Source organism: Bipolaris maydis, assembly GCF_028858645.1.
Source record: "Bipolaris maydis strain C4 unplaced genomic scaffold PSV08scaffold_13, whole genome shotgun sequence".
In the NCBI taxonomy this organism is placed as follows: Eukaryota; Fungi; Ascomycota; class Dothideomycetes; order Pleosporales; family Pleosporaceae; genus Bipolaris; species Bipolaris maydis.
In genome coordinates, this window is record NW_027093869.1 from 186,869 (window position 1) to 210,703 (window position 23,835).

The following is a 23,835-nucleotide window of genomic DNA, read 5'->3' on the forward strand; positions in this document are numbered from 1 at the left end:
GGGACGTGAGTTCTGTACTACGGTTAGTGTGCCAAACGTGGCATGACTGGGCCTTGGACTATGCGCTACGCGAGGTTTTCCTCAAGAACTGGGGAAGTGTGGAGGTAAGTGCGCACATGCTGCCTGAGAGCCGAATGCGCTGACTATGTAGCGATGGTTTGACCTGTCGCATTTGCAGAGAGTTTCCTAGATTTGGGTCGGCAATCAGGCGTGTATGTGTCCATGGCTTCTATACCGCTGAGACGGTCTCACTCGTCTACGAAACACTAAAAGAATGCGACAACCTGACTTCGTTGTCGTGTCCATGGACGACTATCCGCTACTTGATCCATGATTCGTGGCAAGTGTTGCCAACAGGTCGCAGAGTGCGACTGGAATCCCTGGAGTTGCAATGTGTCGAGCCCACGACCCAACAACTGGCCGATCCAACAAACTGGATTGACCTCAATCTCCTGTTTTCAGTAGACTTTGGTTACCTGCATCGCCTGAAGATCTTCGGCAACACGACCTTTATGCCTGTCACAGACAGCGATGTCGCCGGGATCGCCAGCACTGCTACAAGGCTCAAAGAGTTTCATCTGACCTGTAATTCCTCTGCCACCATAGACAGCGTGGTGGCAATGGCCGAGGCAGCTCCCGCAACGCTTCGTATCATAGAGCACAGCCTTCGATCGCAGGATGGATTTTGGCATTCACATCCTGGCTCTCCCAATAGCAGCGGCCAGCACTACTGTGCGGTGTTTCGAAAACTCTCTCGATCGCAAACTCTATCCGTGTCGCTGCCGTCAATCTGTGCCGATTTCTTCACTAGCGGGTTTTGCGAGATTTCTGGTATTCTCCAAGTGCGTGCAGTCCACATTTGCGAGCATGCAAACAGCCGCTGGACGTTGAACACCATGGAAGCTCTTCGAGTGCTGCTTGATCGAGCTCGTCTCTTGATAAAGCATTGTTCCTGCTATAAAAGGCAGGATAGTCTCTATATAGAATTCTTCTTCGCTGGCTATATATTTGAGCCCGGGCTTCACAAGGTGCTTGGCGATTTTTCTAGGCTGCAGAAGCTCTCCAAAGACAGTTGGTCTCCCGCTACGGTCTTCAGCAGCAAAGGGCCCTATGGTAGCACTGGTTTATACGACGGGAACGAAGGGGTCTCTTTTGAACGGATCGAAGAAGAAGATTTCGTACCCGCGGACCGGTGGCTATACGTATTGTAGACGTTTTGACGGATAGGCTCGGCATGTCATCAGCTCCATGAGCTAGCACCATCGACCCTTCGCCATCTGAAAATGGTGAAAGGAAAACAGTCTCCATAGAGCGCAGCTAGTTAACACTGCCTAAACTAGCCACAATCCGGTATTGTGATGACGCCTATACACCAAAAATCCCATGAGTACTTTTCGACGTCATCATCATAGGCATTTTAAATGATATACGCAGTATATTTCATATGATCAAGACGTCCGTACATACCCAGACTTAACAGTGCTCGTCCTGCACTAGTGTATGTCTGCATAGCCTACAACAGATGGATCACATAGCAATTGCAGAAATTCGTCCGGATGTGCAATCAGGATATATCAGAGCAATTTTCATGGTGAAATGGCTATCATTCCTGCCGAGCCTAGCCTGAGACTCCGCCATGCACAGGGACAGATAAAGGTGCGCTTCACTTGCGTTAGCGCCCTATCCCTCGCAATGACCAATATTACGGTCGGCGACAAGATACTGTTCAACCTTCAGGGCGCAGTAGCCAAGCGGAATAGTGAGACCTACAATCTAGAACGAGGCAAGGAACAACGGTGTTGCCGCCGATATGTTTCAGGGGTTACAGCAACCGCAATACTGTAATTGAATAATTCAAAAGACTAGTTACGGAATGCCGATTAAAACCTTCATGTGTGCCGTGCAAGAAGGATGCAGACGTATACACACACCTAAATGGCGGAAATCAGGGGAAAATGATATAATGTTCATCCCTCGTGTCAGGAAAAGCACCCCCAAGAGAGGATCAGCAAGGTATGTCGACTTTGAGCCAATTTCACTTTGTGTGTACATACATCTTGCATATAGTAATAAGAGAGTAGATTGTTGTAAGCTACAAAAAGCTTTTACTTAGCGGTGCTAGTAAGACACTCTGGTACTCGGTTTAATATCAATATATGTAACTACTAGGAGTAGTTAGGGAGAGTAACACTTGCTCGAAGTATCTCGTTGTCCTCCCGTACCGGAACTTTTCTTTGAGGTATAGACTTTACAAATGATTTTTTGCAGAGTTCACGACATCATCGTAAGGACCGTGAGTAAGCAGAAAAATCAATATGCATCAATCAAGAGATATTTTTCTGAAATCGCGGCGGCTTTCTCAAACATAGAAGCTCTTCACAGTACTCAGATCGTTCCTACCCTGGTCCTGTTGCTCTAGTCTGTTTCTGTGTGCGTGGTCTCAAAAATGGATACTTTCCCTTCTCCATTGCACTGATGTCATTTCACACGGCCCCCACCTTCTCTGTCCATCCACGAGATCTAAGTTAGTAGCGAGGAATCATTACATAACATTTTCAATGAACAGCGGACTGGATTTGGCGTGGGACTCTTTTTGCACGACCCCTAACTGAATAACAACGTCGTGAACATCGTAGTGGCAGGCGAGGGCACCGGGATTCACAAGATCAGCCCTGGCACTAATTCGTAGTAGGTGACGCGAAACTGTACGGAAAATGCGTAATTTATTGGCCAGGCTGGGCTATCGGTTATACGGCTGCCGAGTCTACATAACTATATTTGGCAGTGCCATTATCCTAGAGAACTGCTTTCCAAGTCAGACGCTTTCGGTGAGAATTTGTGATCTTCGAGTATATTCTCAGAGATAATAACCAAAGTAGGCAGTCAGAAAGAAGAGCATGCACTACAGAGATTGTCCAAAACTATTCCACATGCAAACTGTCAGCACGATGCAAGTGACCATAAGCCATTACAAACAGTAAGCAGACCGTACAGGATGCAGACCTTGCCTGCCTCCCAAACGCGTACATATGTGTTCTTTTAGGAGGATACATGCTAGATCCTTTGGCAGGGTCATGTCTTTACCTTCGTTTTACGTCATGGTAAAGGAGCTGGCTGAACTGACACGGCGATGCTATCTAATGCGCCTCGATTTCGTCTATTGCCGGTGATCAAATCCTAGCTAAGCATCACATGAACTCAAATGAGCATGTAAATGATCTCTGATAGTTGCTTGGCATTTTCAGAACATTCCGGTGCCTAAGTGTCCATGTGAAGTGTGTAGCCATTGTTAGTCTCCGTTTTCCTCCAAAATTCCAGTGTACTATCGACTCTGATCGCACCACGAAAAATTACAGCCCGCACAATGATGTTAACAAGAACTGGTCGGACGACAACACTCACCCTTATGGTAGTCACTGCTTTGGCACAAGGACCTGTACAAATGACGACTGATAGCAGCACGAGCGCAACATCTTCGACCACATCAACGGCCACAACTTCGATCATCGTTTCTCCGACCTCTACTGTTAACACACAAACGAGCGCCACTGAAGTGCGGTACCATACAGTCAAAGCCGGCGCAGGCGGCTTCCACTTCGAACCTGCAGAGCTGACCAATGTATCTGTCGGAGACGTCGTCACATTCGAGTTCTACCCACCAGACCATTCTGTGGCTCGGGCCGAGTTTGGAAGCGCTTGTGTACCCTACGAATATACTGGAAAAGATCGAATCGGATTCTGGTCAGGGACGCAATGGGTCAAAACACACAACGATGTGAGCAGTCGCACACGATTCAAATGATGTGACGTTGTCGACTGACAAAGCAGATTACCCACTGGAATTTGACAATCAACAGCACGGAACCGATCTTTTATTACTGCGCCGCCCCAGATTCGTGCAAAGGGAAGCAAATGATTGGCGTCATCAATCCAAACGCCACTCAGACGCTCCATGACCAGCAACTGGCCGCAGCTAGGGCCGACTACCAACTAGCACCTGGCGATCCCGTGCCCAACGAAGCCTCTTCAACTTTTGTCTCTTCACCGACGGCTAGCTCACAGGCAGAACTCGTATCTGTCAACAAACCTTCCCCGAAGCTCTCTACGGCTGCCATCGCTGGCATCACAGTTGGTGTGGTTGTCTTTCTCACTTTGTGTGCAGGTCTCCTCTTCTTCCTCATCCGTAAGGCTCGTGTGGGTCACCAAACACCTGTTATATTACACGGCCAGACCGGTAAGCAAGTAAACGAAGTTCCCGTCGAGCTCGGCGGAGCACCAGTGCAGAGCCCTGTGTACAGGTCGGTGCAAAACAACCCTAGTCCACCAAAACTTTAGGCAAAAACATTGGTCGTCCTAGATCACTTGGCAACAAATTTTGTAGCTAGTTATGACCTATTTCTATCGGGCTAAGCATAAAACATTGCGGAGTAGTCAAACTGTATGTCCATCTCGTTTCATTCGTTTTCGGAAGTAACTAGAACATGTAATGAAAAACCATTCTATTGTAGGAATATAGTACCTCAATGCGTATCTCATATATTTTCGCTCGTTTTCCTCCGTATCGTCTCATGATCGTTCCGCTACATTCAATCCTCTCGATACACCGCCTGCGTTCATACATATGCATCGCAGAAAGAAAACAAAGACAGACATGAATGAGATGCATGTTGCATAGGGATTACTGAGCAATAACTACCTCTCACAACATACGCTTCAAGATCTGCCCATCTGCACAGACCGTTCCTGGTGCTAGTAACTGGGAACGCGCGCAGCCGTGATCGCAAAGGCCGTAATGGTAGCTGCCTATACACACGACCTCGTTCGCTGGACTACATGGAATGCAGGTCTGAGATGCAGCTGGTAGGCTTTCTGGTACATCTGTGGGTGGCGTTGACCCTTGGGAAGCCAACGCCTGGGTAGCTTGAGCAACGAAAGCCTTGGCTTCGGAAGCTGGCATCCCTCCAGCAGCGAGAGCTTTAACTGGTGCACGGCTGAACCAGTTCAGAGATGCGGTCTCAGAAGCTGAATACGTCGGCTGTTCGTGCAAAACTGTGAGCGCGCTTGCCTGGCTGGGCGAGTTGTTAGATAATGCATCTGCTGGGCGAGGCGTCTGCAGCTCGCCACCGAACGCAGTCATGGAAGCACACCCGGAACCGAGAAGCCCCGTGGTAGGTCGTGCCTGACTCCCGGTCTGTACAGCGCTTCCAGGATCTGGGAACGCGAAGTCAAAGTTCTCAATGGTTGAACACGCTGAGCTTGGTAAGTTAGCGACAAACATGTCGGGAAGGGACGCCAGAAATCCAGGGTCGGTTCCTCCGCCGCGGACGCTAATTGGAGCACAGTTCATGTAAATTTCGCGGTTGCCTTTCTTGTTGAACCAGGTCCAAGCAAAAGTATAGGTACCACTGGGCAGCTCTTTTGGGAGCACGACCTCAAATGTGTCCGGGATGGGGCTCGCAGGACCTCCTAACAAATTCCCCTCTGCGGTAGCTGGACACCCCCCAACCACGCTATGTATTACCTTCCACTGGCTGTCCTTGGTGGGCTGCAGATCTTCAGACAACGAGAATTGGCAGGATCCACCCCCATGAACTGCAGAGCCCACAAAGCGGATTTTTTGCGCTTCACCAGCCGTCCAACTGTTCATCTGCGTCACATCGTACACGCCCGGTCGAAGCTTGCATGGGAAATCACTACCTGTGCCATCTAGTGGAGCATTATTGAGCGTGGAAATGCCGTAAGGCACGGGGCTAACTAGTTTCACATGTGCAAGCGTGCTAGCAAATATTCTGCACGCAATTCCAAGCGAGGCAACTTGTGTCAGCCGCATATTGAGTATTAGTCTCGGCAGTGGACTGCTAGAATGGAAATGACGATTAAATATCTACGGTCAGCAGGTGAGAAAGCTGACGAAGGGGTAGTGGCTTATTAGTGAGCGCAGTGTGCCCACAGCCCTTGTATCACGGCCATTATCAGCGTAGGTGTTTGCCCAATTACCGGATGAGCATCGAGGTCATTGGGAGCCAGAAATAGTGCATTCTTGACAATGCAGTATGTCAGACGATGTGCACATTCTACGCATCGATACATATATAATTGCAGTTTGCGCCTTAGTACTTGCTCGTTTGACACCAGCATCACCCGCTAACCTTAATAAAATGAAACCAGCACTAGCCAAGTCTGCCATTTTAAATGGAGAGATGTTGACGAAGGGTGTGAAAGATGGGGTGAAGGACGTGAAGAAGGACGTGAAGAAGGAGAAGGAGAAGGAGAAGGAGAAGGAGAAGGAGAGGGAGAGGGAGAAGGATAAGGAGAGGGAGAAGGAGGAGAAGATGAAGAAGAAGAAAAAGAAGAAGAAGAAGATCATGGAGAAAGTGGAAGTCGAAAAGACTTACGCTACTGACATAAATCCGGAACAGCCTGAGCGATGGCAAGGTTCAACTGCAATTGTGTCTCCAAAAGATAATATGTTCGTTTCCGATACAAATCTCCAGCCCGGTGAAGAGAATGTTGGAGTTCCCAAGTACCCGGAGGATTTCGCGCCAAATCTAAGAGATATAGGAGAATTTCATCAAGCCACTATGAATAACAATGTGCAAATACTTAAGGAGAACATGCAGAAGATGCTGGAAAATGAAATTAGGCCAAATCCACATATGAAAACTTGCGAGGAGAAGATACAAAATATACTAGATGATCATGAAACTAGGTCAGGTCAGCTTGTAGATATGCTAATGTCGAATCTGAGTAAACTAGTCACCGTCGGAGCTGATGCCACTGTAGATAAAGAGAATTTGACTAGTTAAGAGGATTGGTCTGTCTTATTCTTATTCATTCATTCATTAATCAGTTAATTGCATGAATAGAATCAGCAAATGATGTAAATGTTGATTTCTAGTTAGTTGTTTAACTAGTTGTTTAATAGACTTCGTAATCGTTTTCATAGATGACTTGACTAAGTTAACGTTAAACATCTAATTAAGTTAACTAACTAACTAACTACTTAACTAGTTACTTAACTACTAAATTATTAGTCGTGCTAGTACATGAATCAATGGAGCTCGCGTGAGTAAAGCTAACTAACTATGAAACCAGCCACAAGATGGCATTATTAATTATATCTAAAAAGTCGAAGGAGCTCTTTTTCACATGTGGTAAGGGGAATCACATGCTAAGGGGCAGTGCCTCTTGATAGTGCAGACATGCTAGTTAACTACATGCCTTTTGTGTGTAATTACATCCAGTCTGTCCTCTTCCTGCGCAAGACACAAGCCTGCTAACTAGATCCCGCTAGGTGCATAAATCGATTGCTGCTACAATAGCCGTGTGAGTCAAAATTCAGAACGCGCAATGCATCTCGTCCAAATCGTCGCCTGACATAGGAATTCTCACAGGCGTGAGAAGTTCGTACATTGGTGGGTAATGGAGCGCTCGCAAGTTGCAGAATTTATCTTTGCCATCGGTCTACTCTATGCCAGTGACATTAGGATCTCTTTCCAATGTTGTGGCATCGCATTGGTTCAAGGCGTCGACAGGACGCGCAGCTTCCTGAACGTGTCTCGTGTCTTCTCCAACCGCCATATCCAGAGGTAAATGGTGAACCTTGTCATTCAATACTCTCTTTACGCTTGTGGTATTCTCTTGAATCGGTGACAAGGAGCTCAAATATCTAGGTTTTTTTGTGCACAGCCTGGTGATAGTCACGTGAGGCACTATCAGCGCCCTTCTGTAACTATGAGAGGCCTCCGCTACGCTAGGCAGTAGTTCTAATCGATTTTCGCGAGATCCTTCCTTGTCGGGACGAGTAAGGCGACGACCACAGTCGTTTTGTTCCACGAAACTAATTCCAGATGAAAACTCATGGCTGTAGACGGCATGTTGAGCGCTGGATGAACTGCTGTCTGCCTTCATTGCAAAGTTTGTAATAGTTTGATGCCAGATATGGTATGTGTTCGGGGGTGGTCAGAAGGGCTGTTCACTGCTGGCGCTATCATGGCCACTGCAGACAAGCGTTCATAGGACTCTTCAATCATCAGAACACGCGCTAGTCTATGGCCAGTAAGCATACAATGTGTCACCAGAACAAGACGTCCCGTAAGCATCATGGTAGATACGCTATGTGGATAATGGAGGCCACCAATGCGTTAAGTCATGTGTGTTCATCACAAATGCTGCATATTGGCTCAGAATTGCCACCTGACTGCACATCGATAGCGACTTGAATTTCCTAGGTTCGTGAATGTGATAAGGGCGTTATCTTGTCAGATATTACATAACATATGCATCACGCAGTCGATCAACGATTTGATCTCACATGCATTCATAAGCCTATTGAGAATTTCACTAGAACATACAAAGGACTACTTAGGACCCCTATAATTTGCTCATCGACTACGACATCTTCAATCAAGACTCTTGCTGACTGATACTCATAATTCACATAAGATTTTTTGCTCTACCCATCGATAAATTATATGCCCCACACAGTTGATACCGCGAGTATGCAAGCGATCAGAAGACGCAACCCTAGGCGTAAATGCAGTAAAAACACGAGCTATCAGGATGGTGATACTGACAGTGGTATTGAAATCGAGGACGATACTTACGCTGGTATCGAAATCGAGAGTGAAACTGACAGTGAAACCGAAAGCGAAGATGACAGTGAAACTGAGAGCAAGTGTAATATAAGCGTTGTGGACGAAGACGGAGAGGAAAATAGGGCCAATGATGACTACAGATCAAGCGACGATGACACTGAGACAGATTCAGAGTCCAGCGACAGCTATTCGGATATGTGCGAGAGCGACCTGGAGATTGCAGGGCTTTTGGAGCGCGTCGAGCTAAGCCCAAGCGACAGCAAAACTTCCAGCAGTGAATTTCTATAATCCGCCTCACGTTTAATCATGATAAGTTTGATTAGTGTTAAACAATAGGGGGAAACCACTCAGAAGACAACTCTTTGAATTGCGGGAGACATGTCTCGAAGAAATGGGGCAGTAAGGAGTAGTTAGTTAATCCAGCTTATCTGACTAGCTGTTTAGTTACATGCGTAAACTATTTTCTCTTATCTATGCTACGTAGAAGTTCATTCTTCCATTTCGGTGGAAATGCATTAAGAGGTGCCCGCACGAGACCATCCCACATGTATTCATGCTTCTTTCTGATTTTGCGTAATAACTCGCGCGCCTTGTCGGTAGGTGACAAGAGGACCGTGATCTGCATTTTTCCGTTCACCTTGCGACGGAGTACATTTTTCAGTTCATAAACATCTTTTGACCACTCTTCCCTCCATAGCAGTGTGGATATCCATTCTCTATCTGCTCGTGGGTGAATACCCTGTCCCAGATCTCTGTCTTCATACAGTATTTTTCCCGATATCATCCTCTTCTGACACTCTGCAAGCGACTCGAAATATGGTGTCTTTGTGCTTGGATCTAGAACTAAACACCACGTTGCTTGTTGCAGGGGGTGATAGGAGAAGTCATGCCCATTTCGTGTGTAGAATGGCATCTCCCTAGCCAGAATGTGATGTCTTTGAATATTCTCCAAATGACGGACGGGGCCGCCACGTTTCAATGTCTCTGATTGTTGGCTGTGCATAAATGTACCGCTGTCTGCTAACGTGATACTTGCTCTGATTTTTGCCGTCTCAAAATCTATTACATTCTGCGTACAATCTTCAAACGACAGAATTGACATCTCGTTACTGTAGTATTCGCCTTGGAATCGATGATAAGAAGTACCTGAGTAGCGACAGTAATTGTTTTTTAATGTGCATCATCATCGCCTAGACGCGATCACTTTATGTAGAGTAATGATGACGGAGCATAGCTAAGCCTGCATCTATCACATATCAGCTTTGCAGAAATTGTTTATGGTTATGAAATGACGAGAATAATTGTCTTACATCTTCGCGGTGCAGGACACTAGGCTAACAGCTGCCGCCAAGACATTATTTTGTATAATTAGTTTCACGCATAGGAAGGATAAGTTAGATGGGAGTAATTAGTTTAATTCTGCAGGAAAAACCGCGATCGAGGAGAAAAAGGAGGGCAGCTATCTTTTCAGTTTCCACTCATCGCAGGCAATCGTTCACCGCCACAATCAGCTCATTAACGCTACACGCTACAATTTCAGCATGGCTGGTATTACTCGAGATGGCCGTGACGGGCATACGTTTGAATGCTGGTAAAACACTTGTATCATTTATGCAGACCTCCGTTAACAGTACACAGTTCTCAGAAGGACGAAGAGATCAGTAGACTCGAAGCAGAACTCAAGACGACCAAATACTACATAGACACTCTGGAGGAGGATCTTCAAGACACAAGAGATAATTGCGAAAAGCTCAAAACGCAAAATCATAGCCTAAACTCAAAGGTCATATGTCAAGAAAAAGAAGTAAGTCTATCGTGACTGCTAAATGTTTGTTATAGCTAACAGCAAAAATAGATCAAACAGGCGGATTTGTATACGAAAGCTTGTGAGTCTGCGTTCTGCGAAGAACAGGATGCCCATGAAAAGCTCAAGATATCATCTGAGAAAAGTAATCAGGATGCGATCGAGCAGATTGCATTTGAGCGTGGCAAACGAGAAGAGATGGAGAGAATAAATGATACTTTACGAGAACAATTATCAGATACGGGCGATCGAAACGAAAGACTAGAAGCAGATCTTTCAAATTTACAAAAAGAGAAGGAAGTGCTGGTAGAAGCTCTCCGGAAAGTATCCGGCCCCAGTCCGTTCGTTCCACACACCCCGACAATCGGATTCAACAACTTGCAGGCTGGCTCGTCTGGTGATGAAATAGCTATCAATGATAACAAAGATCCGTCATCAAACTCGACGACACAGATAATGTTCGCTAGCCCTCCAGACTGCGTGGCTGGAACGAACGTGAGTCGATTCGACCAGAATGACTACGCTATAGGAAAACGAAGGATTGAGCTCCCAAACAAAGCAGAACAAACACTAGAAGCTACGCACTATACTCGAAAAAAGCAAATGATAAAAGACTCAAGAACATCTCTACCCCTAAAACCGGAGCATACTGGAAATGAAGAGCCTAAATTTGCGTTTGTTTATCCGCCTCCTGCACCTAGAGAAGCTCATGTTTCTGGACATGCAGATGGTCAGCAAACTTTGCGAGAACCATCTGATACAGCAAGAGACAATCTATGACTAGCAGCACCGACTACAAAGGCGAGTTCTGAACCCTACGATTACGTAGTGTCTGACGCCCTTACGCCTATTTTTCTCTGTTGGCTGCGACAAGGGACATTGGAGCGAGTCAACACACTGGGGGTAGTCGTTGCAATGGATCATGATAATCTGCATATTATAGACGGGTCAAGCATAGCGTTGCCCCCTATCAGGGTTGCAATAGATGTGTTCGACCTGAACAGCTGGAATAAAGGTGATGGAAACTCAGCCAGCAAAACCAAGCAGCGTATCAAGGAGGGAGACTGTCTTCTGCTTCGCGGATTTGTTGTGTGTTTTTATCAGAAAAAACATGGTGTAACTCGTCTTCAGAAAAGATCTTACCCTGGGAAGCCCTCTGAAACTTGGTGTTTGTGGAGACATGGCGGTGAGAAATGTATCGAATGTAACAAAAGATTTGGCCCAGTTGAGCTGCAGGAAATGGAGGATCTCTACAGCTGGTACAAAGACCATAAATAAAATGCTATCGCGCGAAACTTTTGAAGCTGTCATTTTCGTTGCCTGGTGAGCATGAATGGAAAATAAGTTACCACTCTTCACGCGAGATACTGTATCTAAAGGATTGTTCACTGTTGAGCTACGAGTCTTACCTTTTTGAAGTAACAGCTGCGAGGAATGAAAAAGAAGCATCTGCGGAGCCATTACAATCAACAGAGGCTTTCTCATAAAACACAATCGCGAATGCGCTGGTAGACGTGTGGTGCGACTCCTGAATCGTTCTGATGAGATAATTTATGATGCAGGTATTCCTGTTCTAATTGTAGTTAACATAGCTAGTTAACTAACGTACATCCAATGGCAAGTCTGACTTTTTCAGACGGTTGGTTCGAATCCAACAGCCATCAACGCACATCTGTGCGGACCCACTTACTATTTTTCTCGGCTATTGACAAGGGGGAAAGGCAGTCTTCTCTCCCTGTTCAAATCTCTTAAGCTTTTCCCCTACGAGGTTTTTACTTAAGAGAAACAGGAGTTAGGGAGAAAGGCTTATACTTGAAGGTAGAAGAGGAAAATAAACGACAAAACATTGTTGTCACGTGCCTACGCACGTGATAATGAGAACTCCTCTCTCAACCTGCGGAGAGAGGGCAACACGAAATCACAAAAAATGTAATTACTTAGAATTGGCGTCCATAGGCATGAAAATAAGCCCTGTGCCTCGCCCGTCTTCATGCCCTTCGGGAGGCTGGAGCCCCCTAGGGGGCTTCTCAAGGACGATAAACCTATGCAATACAATACAATACAATAACGTACATCCAACAGAAGCGGAACAACCCCTGTAACGGAACAAATAACAGGTACTTCAAACTTGTCCCAAAATGTGTCTACACACACAGCAGAAAACTGTCTTCTAGATATGCAATCTTATAATATAGTCCTCTCCAAGTTTGAAATACATCTGCAGATAGAAAATTACTCGTGTTTTGCTATCCTTACAAACATCTTTGCAAACGGCCTTCTTCTGTGGCATGAGATAGACTCGTTAGTACAGTCTTGACATGACACCTTGATTGGCCGTAATAGTAAGTTGTAGCCTTCCTGAAAGTCCCAGAACCTCGCAGCGACGTCTAGTTAGTAGCCGCACTGGTCTTGTGGCTGCTGTGGGACGCGAAACCTTGCAGCGCCGCTATGCTAGCTGGTACTTTCGCATTGTGCGCTTGCTGTGTTTGGTTAGCGCAAAACTGTATGCAGAATTAGTTAGTCAGAAATTTACATTGACGCCAAGGATTTAGGCAGCAGCGCTAAAGAACATGCTTATACGGAGTACAGCTTACTGATTAGGCCTTGAACATACGACATCTTGAAACGCCGCCCCCAAATACGCTCAGCCACAACGGTCAACGACGCAGCGTCTTCAAAAGCCCGCTCTCTCCTGTTTGCCCTTTTAAATCATAACCCCCTCGCATGAGTTGCCAACATCAACACCCGGCCTAGTCTGAACTTGCCTACACTATAATGGACGAACATACCACCATGCAGCTCATGTAGCTGACGGTCCCACCTGAGCCGTACATGAGGCTCGATGACACGCTACTGGACTATAGCGAAGCACATGACACGACAAAAGCTATGCTTGCCTTAATCAAGGGTCACTATGTTTGGGACTGGCCATCAAAATCGAGTCATCTGACGCTAACCAAGGACGATCGTGACCCAGAGGGACGAAAAAAGCATCCAGATGAAGACGATGAAGAGTATACGGACAGGATGCAAATGTGGGAAGCGTGGCCGAACAAACAAGCTAGGAATGAGAAGGGATGGCTAAAATGTGCACTCATCAGTGCTCGGGTTCTCGATTGCTTGCAAACATCTAGGGAAAACGGGCAGTCTCTCAGAGGAACGTACAAAGGCTCGAGATACTATTTCAATCCCAAGATTTTCTACGAGTACACTTGGATGTGCCTCAACCAAGGTTATGGACCACACAGCTGGAGACAACAGCCTCCAAAACCAGAGACATCAGAGACAAGCCTTGGGTCTTGGTACAGAAATCAAGCCTTAGCGAAGGTGAAAACCGTTATCGCAAGATGGAATAAGGGTGAAAAGCTAGGCAAAATCATCCCAGTGATAACTTTGGACATTCTTTTAGGGCGGGCCCCTTACATAATGGAAATCAAGGATAGACTAGAGCAAGCTCAGCAGTCGATAGACGACTCGAGGTCGAGGCCCTTGAGATGAAAACATCCATGGCAGCGTTGTGGCTATTCCAGCTCCACAACGCTACAAGCGAAAACTTTGCTGAGAACGTGGCTGATTATCTGGGGAATAGATAGTCGAATCTAACTCAATTGTCAATTGAACTATCAGTTCCATGTCCTTAAAGATGAATGACTTCCATCTCTAGGTGACAGGAAAGACTGTAACTGATTGGATGACAAGCAGGAACGAACATATGAGTTAGACGGCTTTATGCTTAAGACCTGTTCAGCTATAACCTATCACCACATTTGGGCCTCGAGCGCTCTCCAGGATTCTAGCATTGGATCGATTGGCATTTGAATTGCCGACGGAATCTTTTGTACATCATCTAGGCTGTGCGCTTCCAGCACTGTAGTTTTTCCATTCCGGACACGCTTCTCCATATTTCCTTTGCCTTGATCTGCCTCTGCAGCTGCCTTTGGTCGACCGCGCTTTCCTTTGCCTTGGGCTTCTTTGGCCTCTTTAGCCGCTTTCTTCCTCGCACGATCTGCCCGAATCATTTCAAGATCTTCATACATCACCACCCTCCCGTTTCCATCCTTTTCGACTTTCTGAAGAATTTCAGACTTTGTCTTACGGCGAGTCTTGGCTTCATTGTTCGCATCTCTGAGGATTCCGATGTAATTCTGGTCTAGGGCTTGTCGGGCAAACAATCGCTGGGCGGCATTGGCAAGCTTTTGAACGAGTCTCTCGTGACGAGCTTTGCTTCGCTCGTTACCATCACAAGAACTATGCTTGATCTGATTCAGCAAACCTGTCAGGGCCTCTGTCGAAACGGGCGTTACTAGTGTCTGGGCTATCTCGTCTCGCACATCTCTATCTTCAGAAGGGTTTCCAGCAGTTGGGGGAGCGTTTGGCTTTGTAAGATCACGAAGGACCCTTGCTGGATTGAACGGAAACAGTCTAGCCTTGGCCCAGCCTGCAAGTATGTTCTTTTTCGTTATCGCCTTCTCCCTCGCTGGGCTATATATAGTAGTGAAGTGCTCTTTGTTGATATTGTTCAGACCTCCACGATAGAGTCGCTCGATCTGATCTCGATATGCTGCCTTCAATGGGCCAAACACCGACACATCACATGGCTGTAGCTTGTGAGACGTATGAGAGGGCAGTCTACACAAAGTAATGTTGTTTTCGAAACAGAAGTCAAGAACTTCCAGAGTTTCATGCGTACCGAAGCCATCGCAGATTAGTAGGCGCGGTTTCTGATTAGCTCGAGCTTTAGTCTGGGGATCGAACACTTGCTTCATCCACTCAAGGCTGATAAACGAGTCGTTGTAACCAGATTCGGATAGGGCATAAAACCATCCAGGGGTAGGATAAGTCGTCCAGTTGCTCCTGTGGGTAGATGATCATTGGATTCAGCGACTCACCGCTTGCTGACACGCATTCGATAGCGGTCACCATCGTCCGCTTAACGCCCGCACCTCTATAGTCTCGACGGTCATCCTTACCTACAAGGACTTTGACAGTGCCGAGCATGTTCAGCATGACTCCAGTCTCATCCATGTTGTAGACATTCTCTGGCAGGATATCTGGTCTACAGAGTTCCTTCTCGATCATCTCGAACCAGTGGACAACCTTGTCATATATGTTGTTATCGTGGCGCTCTCAAGCCATTGCTTTGTTGTTCCTCGACTTGATCTCTGGATGACGGCGGCGGAAGGCTTGAGGCCAGTTCTTATTCGGCGGCCCAGCGGGCCGATTCGATACTCGTCGGCGGGCGATGCAGAAGGCGAGGGAAGGTATGTACTTGATACGGATAGGGCATCCACTGGCACTCATTCGTAACAAGAAGTCAACAAGCGCTTTCTCCTCAGGTATTGCTGGCTCTCAGCTGTGGCCTTCTTCGAGGGTCGACCTCGATGCCGATAATGAACAGTAGTACGAGGAATGTTACAATATCTAGCTCGAGCAGAGATGCTCTTGTGCACGTTGGGAGGCAACTCTAAGGCCAGTGCCTGGCTGGCGGGGTCCATGTTTGCTACAATATACATCACAGCTTCACAACTTGCTCTACTGAGCGAGTGTCCTGGTTGTGGGCGTTCCTCGCGTTGTGCTAATAATAGAAAAAAGACCAAAGAGTGATAGAAAGTACCAAAAAAACATGTCACATGATTGAGTAAGACAATGGTCACGTCAACATAGTATTACAGATGACAAAGCTGCGCTAAACTCTCATCGCGAATTTTCCCAATCGTTCTGGCGACGGAGAAACTTTCTGATGTCCACCACATATCACTATCTGGCATTTTAAGATAATAATCTAAAATTGAAATACTTAGAGCATCGTCCAAGATCACCGACAACAAAATTCAGAGTAAAATAGCTGCGTAAGCTGAGGTGCCAATTGAGGCACAAAATGTTGCCTCCAGCGTATCGATGATATACTGCCACACCGCTGTGTATTTTTCTATTTGATTATTAGCTGTGTGTAGGGTGCATGCAAATACAAACAACTAGAGATTTTGAACATGTGTCTATAAACGTTTCCGCGTCTTATTTACTTGTGTAAGGAATAATGTTCCGCTACACCGGTTGTTTCGTCACGAGGGGATGCACGTTAAGTAATTAGTGTAATTATATAACTAGTTAGTTAAGAATAAAGATAAGTTGGCATAACGTGCTGGATAAGCGAGTTGGCCAGGCAAGCGAGTTGGCCACCCCACCAAGTTTGCGCACCTCTATGAACGTATATCTCAACAACGCAACATTATATTATATAGAGAGTAATAGGGTGGACTAAGTAGTATCTAGAGTATCTCTTTTGCATGTACGCGAATTATGGCCAGTCTCTCTACACCTACTACACCGCGCTAGAGCCTGGCGGCTAACACCTGATCGCTCCCCTCCTTGACGCTCTTCATAAGCAATCTGCTGATCAGCCTCGCGCTGAGCGAGTAGATCCTCGCCAGCTCCCTTTGTAAGGATTCCACGCTTCTGTATCCGCTTTTTCTTACGTTTTCTACGCTCTGATACCGCTGTATTGGCTTTCTCGAGGCTGGCTATCCGATCGCGCATTAGCTCAGCTGAGAGTATCATTACCTCAGCTCCCTTCTTAAGCTGGTTAATCGCCGCGATAATTGAAGCTGGTGATGAGCCTTGATGCCGCTGAACGCGATTACGTATTAACGTGGATTGGGCTTCAAGCTCACGTACGTTGCTTGGAGTACGAGCCTCCCAGAGAGCCTCTGCGAGAGGAGCTGGAGGAGTAGGCGTACGTAGCTGCACGTCAAGCTTTGATAGAACTGTATCTGGCTGGAGAGGAACAATGCCTGCGCCTCGAAAAGCTAAGCAGATATTGGCTAGCGTAAAGGATCGATCAAACGCTACCTTAAACGCTGGTAGAAACTCAAGCTTGGTAATGTGGTTAATATGGTGTCGGATTAGACTCTCCACCTCGCGGCTGTACGCGCGCTTCAATGGCGAGAAGCAGCCAATGTCAAGAGGCTGGAGTAGGTGAGATGAATGAGGCGGCATACAGAGAGTGTAGATATTGTTCTCTTTGCAGAACTCTTGGAATTCAAGAGAGTGGTGGCTCTCATGGCCGTCAAGGATAAGTAGACGACGTGTACTAACAACGCGAGTCTTTGTGTGGGCGTCGAAGTGCTTTATCCATGCAACGCCTAGCTCGTTATTCGTCCAGCCATTATCGCTGACTGCAATCACCCAGTCGCGCGGGATCTCTGCCTCCTCGTACCAGGCAGATAGGTGGTGCTTGCCAGTAAAGATCAGAAATGGTGGGATAGACCAGCCAGCTGCGTTGATCCCAGCGATGAACGTCACCCACTTACGACCACCTGGCTGGACAGCTTTTGGTCGGGCTCTTCTTTCTGACGCTGTAACAACGAGCTGCGTGGTAATCTTGCCCATTGAGAAGCCAGCTTCGTCAAAGTTGTAGACGTCCTCGTCACAGATGCCGTACTTAGCCTTTGTCTGCTCTACAAGCTCAAACCAGCTCTTAATTAAGACTGAATCTTTACATAGAGCTCTCTGCCTATCGTATGCCCGATTAAAACGCGTCATAAGTCTGTCTGTACGCTTGACAAAGTTGGCTGGCCACTTCTGCCCAACCTGGCCAGCGCCGCGCGCAGCTAATAGTCTATCAGCCATATCGCGCACAGCTACGTAGGTAGGCGAGAATCCACGTGAATCTAGATCAAGTATATGATCGACTATCACCTCCTCTTCTAGCTTGGTAAGCTTCTTTGAGTTGGGCTGGCAATCGCGTCGGGCAGGCTTCCCATTGCGCCTGTTCTGTAGCGTTGATCGTGTCACGTTAAATATTGCTGCTGCACGTCGGTTGCTCTGAATTTGATGAGTATTAAGAGAAGAGATAGCAAGCTGAATATCTGTTTCGTTTAAAGGCATTTAGAATATATTGCGTAGAGTGGTTGTGTATAACGTGTTCCACGGGCGAGCGCCGCACACGGGCGAGCGCCGCACACGGGCGAGCGCCGCACCCCACCAAACTTACACACCTCTCCCATCTTATCGTACAATGGCCCAACGCAGCGCTACTCTACTAGCTTCAAATGAATCAGATATTCAGCTTGCTATATCCTTAATTAATTCTAAGCAGATTCTAAGTAATTGGAGTGCTGCTGCTATCTACAGCGTGTCTAAACGAACGATCCGCCGCCGACGCGCTGGTGTCCCTGCGCGACGCGATTGCCAGCCCAACTTAAAGAAGCTAACACAGCTAGAAGAGGAGGTGATTATTAGCTATATACTTAATCTAGATTAGCGTGGATTCGCGCCTACGTACGCAGCCGTGCGCGATATGGCTGATAAGCTGCTGGCTGCGCGCAGTGGAGGACGCGTTGGAGTCAACTAGCCGTCTACCTTTGTTAAGCGTACAAATAGTCTTATAACGCGTTTCAACCGAGCGTACGATAGGCAGAGAGCTCTATGTGAAGATCTAGTCCTAATTAAGAGCTGGTTTGAGCTTATAGAGTAGACAAAAGCTAAGTACGGCATCTGTAATGAGGACGTCTATAACTTCGACGAAGCTGGCTTTATAATAGGCAAGATTACAACTTAGCTTATTATTATAGCGTCAGAGAGAAGAATACGGCCAAAAGCTATTCAGCTAGGTGGTCGTGAGTGGGTAACATTTATCGCTGGGATTAACGCGGCTGGCTGGGCTATCCCACCGTTTCTTATCTTTACTGGCAAGCACCACCTATCTGCCTGGTACGAGGAGGCAGAAGTCCTGCGCGACTAGGTGATCGCAGTTAGTGACAACGGCTGGACGAATAACGAGCTAGGCGTTGCATGGATAAAGCACTTCGATGCTCATACAAAGACTTGCGTTGTTGGTACACGTCGTCTACTTATCCTTGATGGTCATAAGAGCCACCAGTCTCTTGAGTTCCAAGAGTTCTGCAAGAAAAATAATATCTACACTCTCTGTATGCCGCCTTATTCATCTCACCTACTCCAGCCTCTTGACATTGGCTGCTTCTCGCCATTGAAGCGCGCGTACAGCCGCGAGGTGGAGAGTCTAATCTGATACCATATTAACCACATCACCAAGCTTGAGTTTCTACCAGCGTTTAAGGTAGCGTTTGATCGATCCTTTACGCTAGCCAATATCTGCTTAGCTTTTCGAGGCGCAGGCATTGTTCCTCTCCAGCCAGATACAGTTCTATCAAAGCTTGACGTGCAGCTACGTACGCCTACTCCTCCAGCTCCTCTCGCAGAGGCTCTCTGGGAGGCTCGTACTCCAAGCAACGTACGTGAGCTTGAAGCCCAATCCACGTTAATACGTAATCGCGTTCAGCGGCATCAAGGCTCATCACCAGCTTCAATTATCGCGGCGATTAACCAGCTTAAGAAGGGAGCTGAGGTAATGATGCTCTCGGCTAAGCTAATGCGCGATCGAATTGCTAGCCTTAAGAGAGCTAATATAGCAGTATCAGAGCGTAGAATGTTGGATAATGGATTCATTGGCTAACTAAGGTAGTTGGAGCGCGAGTATATATATAGGTGAAAATATTAGGTGGCTGGGTACTAGCCACTCTATAAGTCTTTCCTTCACCTTCAACGCTTTACATATTTAACATAGAAAACGTAAGAAAAAGCGGATATAGAAGCGAGGAGTCCTTACAAAGGGAGCTGGTGAGGATCTACTCGCTCAGCGTGAGGCTGATTAGCAGATTGCTCATGAAGAGCGTCAAAGAGGAGAGCGATCAGGTGTCAGCCGCTAGGCTCTTGCGCGCTGTAGTAGGTGTAGGGAGACTGGTCATAATTCACGTATATGCAAGAAAGATACTTTAGATAGTACTTAATCTACTATCTAAATATATAATAGAATAATTAATTTATGATGGAGTTACGCGCTTGTAGAGGTGTGTAAGTTTGGTGGGGTGCGGCGCTCGCCCGTGTGCGGCGCTCGCCCGTGGAACACGTTATAGCTCTCCTCTTAGTTATGTATCTTCCAGCAGCAGGTCGACCACGAAAATCATAGTCGCCGAGGCCGCTTTCGTAAACACATGTTATGCTCGTTGTTTCTATCCGTTACTGCATTCTTTCCACTTTGCGTCACTCGGGTCTTTCTATTTTGCGTCACTGCACTCTTTCCACTTTGCCTCACTCGGGTCTTTCTTTCTTCCGTCACTCGAGCCTTCCGGATAGCACGGTTGTGAGGATTTCGAGTGTTATAAAATTTAGCATCTGATGGCACCCTAACGGCGGCCTCCGCCCTCTGCTTCATCTTAATAGACTTCCTGTTCATATTGAGGTCAATTAATAGCTTTATTTGCCGAACCAGTATGGGAGATGTTAGGAGTGTTGACTTTCGTATACCAAAAAACCACATATCAGCTCTCCAAAACAACAATGTTTATATAGATTTCATACTACTTATGCTGATAGATATCTTCAAGTCTACAGACTTGCGACTCCATAAGCAGCACGAAATCACATGTCAGCTCTGGAAGGAAGGTGTATGTCTGAGGCCGAGCGATTGGCCCACACAGGAGAAGCAGAATAAGCTTGCTTACTGTCAGCCACTTGCATGTTGAATCGCCAGTTTCGTCTACTGAATTCATGGTACATGAGTATTTCTCTACAGCGGCCGTAGATATTTCTTGCAAAAACGACACGTCGCATTTTTAGTCATACCTAACACATTAGTACAAGCGATATACTCTTATGCAGTTGCAGCTTCCGGTTTCTGTAATCAGGCCACCTCTTATCCCACGCTACGTAAGCCTTTGTCGCTAAGTAGTGACTTTGCCTAAATACTATTAATTGCTGTTAGCGATGTGTCTTCTTGCAAACTCTCGGGCCAATTAACTCATCTTATTTACATGGTTTAACTCTCTTTGTGCAAGCTTGTACCGAGCTTGTCCTTGGGATGACAATTGGAATATGTAGGCAAAGCGGAAGCGGCAAGTGCATGAGAGCGTACGACATGTGGTTGGCTAGAGTACATTGTGATGTAGTATCACGTGACTAGCTTGTAGTATATATTGCGATCTTCTTTCGTACGTGGATAACTAGACACCTTCTCCAATCAATGCTTCACAGCGATCAACTATCAGCTTTTCTATCTACTCGATTGCGGGTCTCCCCTTGATCTTTTGAGCTCCATCACGTATCGTACCACAACATATGTGACAATGCCATCATGCTTGAAAAAATGGCCCCAATTACCGCTCACTAATTGAAATGAGGCCGCACGGTATTGAATAATGGGGACAAGGCCGAAGCCCTGAGGAGCGAACTGCTGGACCGCTACAATTCCAGCGACGACCTCCCCCAACCACCAGGCCCTGGTGACTTCCACCACACCCCCATCCCGTGGGAGACAGGGGTCTCAATCGAAGAAGCCGAACGGTACACCATCGGGGTTACTAGCACATCCCCAGGGACTGACCGTATCACCGTGCGGCTTCTAAAAGCCTGCTGGCCCGCGATAGGACGACACATCGCGGCCATCTACCAAAAATGCCTGGAACTCGCTTGCTTTCCAGAATGCTGGCGAACCGCGGAGGTTGCCATGATCCCCAAAGCGGGAAAGAAGGACCACACCTCAGTCCGTTCTATGAGACCAATCGCACTACTCTCCTGCCTAGGCAAAGGCATCGCTACCGCCGCCATGGCACACAACCTGCTCAGCCCCCAGCACGGCGGGGCGCTGCCAAAACGATCCACAATGGACCTAGTAGCCTCGTTCACGCACGACGTCGAGCTAGCCATGAGTAAGGGACAAAGTGTAACTATGGTCACGCTCGACGTTCAAGGGGCCTTTGACGCGCTTCTGAAAAACCGTCTCCTACACCGCATGGCCAAACAGGGATGGCATCCCCTATGCGTGCGCATTATTGAAACCTTTCTGTCAAATAGGAGGGTGCAAGTACGCTTAGGCGAGGATATCACCCCCACCTACCCAATATTGTACACACTGTACCTGGCAGAGCTCCTGAATCAAGACAAAAACCTACGCTTCGGCTACGCAGACGACGTGTGCATATACAGAGTCGCCCACACCCTGGATGAGAGTGCCCGTCAGGTCGCTGACGACATCCGGGAAATACACAGATGGGGCTCCGACAACAAAGTTGCCTTCGCACCTGAGAAACTCGAGGCTATTCACCTCACTAGGCAGCAACATGGGGAATCACCCCCTATCCGCGTCACGGACGAGCTGACCATCGAACCTATACAACCAGCGACGGACGGGGGGCAAAATGCGCTACGCTGGCTAGGCGTCTGGTTTGATAGGAAACTCACCTTTAGGAGACACGTCGCCCAGAGAGTGGCCGCCACACGCAAACTGGCAACACACCTCCGAGGACTGGCCAAGATCAAATACGGACCCCCGCCTGACGCCCTGCGAAAGGCGGTCATCACCTGCGTCCTCCCATCCCTCCTTTATGGGGCAGAAGCATGGTACGAGGGACGAAAGAAGAACCCCCGGATTGCACGAAGCAGCCGCAGCCAACTCGTGAGCACCCGCGTCGGACACCACATTGAGCTGATCCAATCCACGATCACTCTGACAGCATGCGCGGTGCTACCTGCCTTCCGGACAACGCCTAAGGCAGTTTTCTTTAGAGAGGCCGGCCTCCCCTCAGCAGAGGGAGCCCTAGAAGAAGTTAAATGGCGCCTCGCTATGCGCCTACAAACCGTCGATGTGGGACACCAACTGGTCCCACGACTCGAAATCCCCAAGATAGGCCGTGGGCGGGGAGCTGGAGGCGCCCAGCAGCCCCGGACTAAAGTGCAAAGGATAGGACAACTCCTACCCCAGGCGCCCCGGATGGCCCTTACCGCTCCCCACTTCTCAAAGGACTGCAGGCGCGATCCAACGGATGGCCAACCAAAGGAAGCGGCTGCCCAAAAGTTTAAAGAATGGTGGGCCGCACTAGGCGACGAGGATATCACCATCTTCTCGGACGGGTCTGAACAAAAGGTAGAGGGATGCAAGAGGGTGACGTACGGGTACGCAATCTACCGTGCGCAAAAGATCATCGCCTCAGGCAGAAGCTCCCTTAATGACCTATCGCATGTCTTCGACGGAGAGGCAGTCGGGGCTGCAAGAGCACTCGAACATGCCGCTGAATTAGCGGGGCCAGGGGACAACGTCTACTTATGCATTGATAGCACCTCGGTCATCTGGTGCCTGCGAGGCAACGCGGCAGACTCCTCGCAATGGGCCTTTCTGGCAGCCCAGGATATCATGACCAGGCTAAATGCCTGCGTGAAATGGGCCCCAGGACACATAGAAATTGAAGGCAACGAGACAGCGGACCGCCTGGCGGATGACGAGGCTAAGAACCCTACCGCTCCATACGGGCTCGCTAAGGAGCCCACTATCTCGGGAATTCGTTCAAAGGAGAAGGGAGCCGTTGCCCAAGCCCACCAAACTTGGTGGGGCAAAGCATGTACGAAGCTCTCGGCCTGGTA

The 23,835-nt window shown here is 47.6% G+C and overlaps 8 protein-coding genes across 8 annotated transcripts; 6 read left to right on the plus strand and 2 right to left on the minus strand.

Moving 5' to 3' along the window:
* Positions 1 to 60: 60 nt before the first annotated feature.
* PSV08DRAFT_186625 (uncharacterized protein) lies at positions 61 to 1,211 on the plus strand (the record flags this gene model as incomplete). The annotated part of the gene is made up of 2 exons (XM_014221576.1): positions 61 to 104; positions 152 to 1,211. 2 exons carry the CDS (start codon positions 61 to 63, stop codon positions 1,209 to 1,211), a joined length of 1,104 nt encoding a protein of 367 aa, XP_014077051.1.
* A 2,153-nt stretch (positions 1,212 to 3,364) lies between these two features.
* Positions 3,365 to 4,335, plus strand: PSV08DRAFT_354925 (uncharacterized protein; the record flags this gene model as incomplete). The annotated part of the gene is made up of 2 exons (XM_014221575.2): positions 3,365 to 3,775; positions 3,829 to 4,335. 2 exons carry the CDS (start codon positions 3,365 to 3,367, stop codon positions 4,333 to 4,335), a joined length of 918 nt encoding a protein of 305 aa, XP_014077050.2.
* Positions 4,336 to 4,699: 364 nt separating this feature from the next.
* Positions 4,700 to 5,830, minus strand: PSV08DRAFT_187142 (uncharacterized protein; the record flags this gene model as incomplete). Its single annotated transcript, XM_014221574.1, has 1 exon — positions 4,700 to 5,830. The coding sequence occupies one exon, from the start codon at positions 5,828 to 5,830 to the stop codon at positions 4,700 to 4,702; it is 1,131 nt and encodes a 376-aa protein (XP_014077049.1).
* Positions 5,831 to 6,158: 328 nt separating this feature from the next.
* PSV08DRAFT_373505 (uncharacterized protein) lies at positions 6,159 to 6,806 on the plus strand (the record flags this gene model as incomplete). Its single annotated transcript, XM_014221573.1, has 1 exon — positions 6,159 to 6,806. One exon carries the CDS (start codon positions 6,159 to 6,161, stop codon positions 6,804 to 6,806), a length of 648 nt encoding a protein of 215 aa, XP_014077048.1.
* Positions 6,807 to 8,474: 1,668 nt separating this feature from the next.
* On the plus strand, positions 8,475 to 8,885 carry PSV08DRAFT_250520 (uncharacterized protein; the record flags this gene model as incomplete). Its single annotated transcript, XM_014221571.1, has 1 exon — positions 8,475 to 8,885. One exon carries the CDS (start codon positions 8,475 to 8,477, stop codon positions 8,883 to 8,885), a length of 411 nt encoding a protein of 136 aa, XP_014077046.1.
* Positions 8,886 to 9,054: 169 nt separating this feature from the next.
* Positions 9,055 to 9,699, minus strand: PSV08DRAFT_186633 (uncharacterized protein; the record flags this gene model as incomplete). The annotated part of the gene is made up of 1 exon (XM_014221570.1): positions 9,055 to 9,699. One exon carries the CDS (start codon positions 9,697 to 9,699, stop codon positions 9,055 to 9,057), a length of 645 nt encoding a protein of 214 aa, XP_014077045.1.
* A 439-nt stretch (positions 9,700 to 10,138) lies between these two features.
* On the plus strand, positions 10,139 to 11,181 carry PSV08DRAFT_373507 (uncharacterized protein; the record flags this gene model as incomplete). Its single annotated transcript, XM_014221569.1, has 3 exons — positions 10,139 to 10,188; positions 10,236 to 10,401; positions 10,453 to 11,181. The coding sequence occupies 3 exons, from the start codon at positions 10,139 to 10,141 to the stop codon at positions 11,179 to 11,181; spliced, it is 945 nt and encodes a 314-aa protein (XP_014077044.1).
* A 1,832-nt stretch (positions 11,182 to 13,013) lies between these two features.
* PSV08DRAFT_325318 (uncharacterized protein) lies at positions 13,014 to 14,034 on the plus strand. Its single transcript, XM_014221568.1, has one exon. The coding sequence runs from the start codon at positions 13,234 to 13,236 to the stop codon at positions 13,897 to 13,899; it is 666 nt and encodes a 221-aa protein (XP_014077043.2). The 5' UTR covers positions 13,014 to 13,233; the 3' UTR covers positions 13,900 to 14,034.
* The last annotated feature ends 9,801 nt before the right edge of the window (positions 14,035 to 23,835 follow it).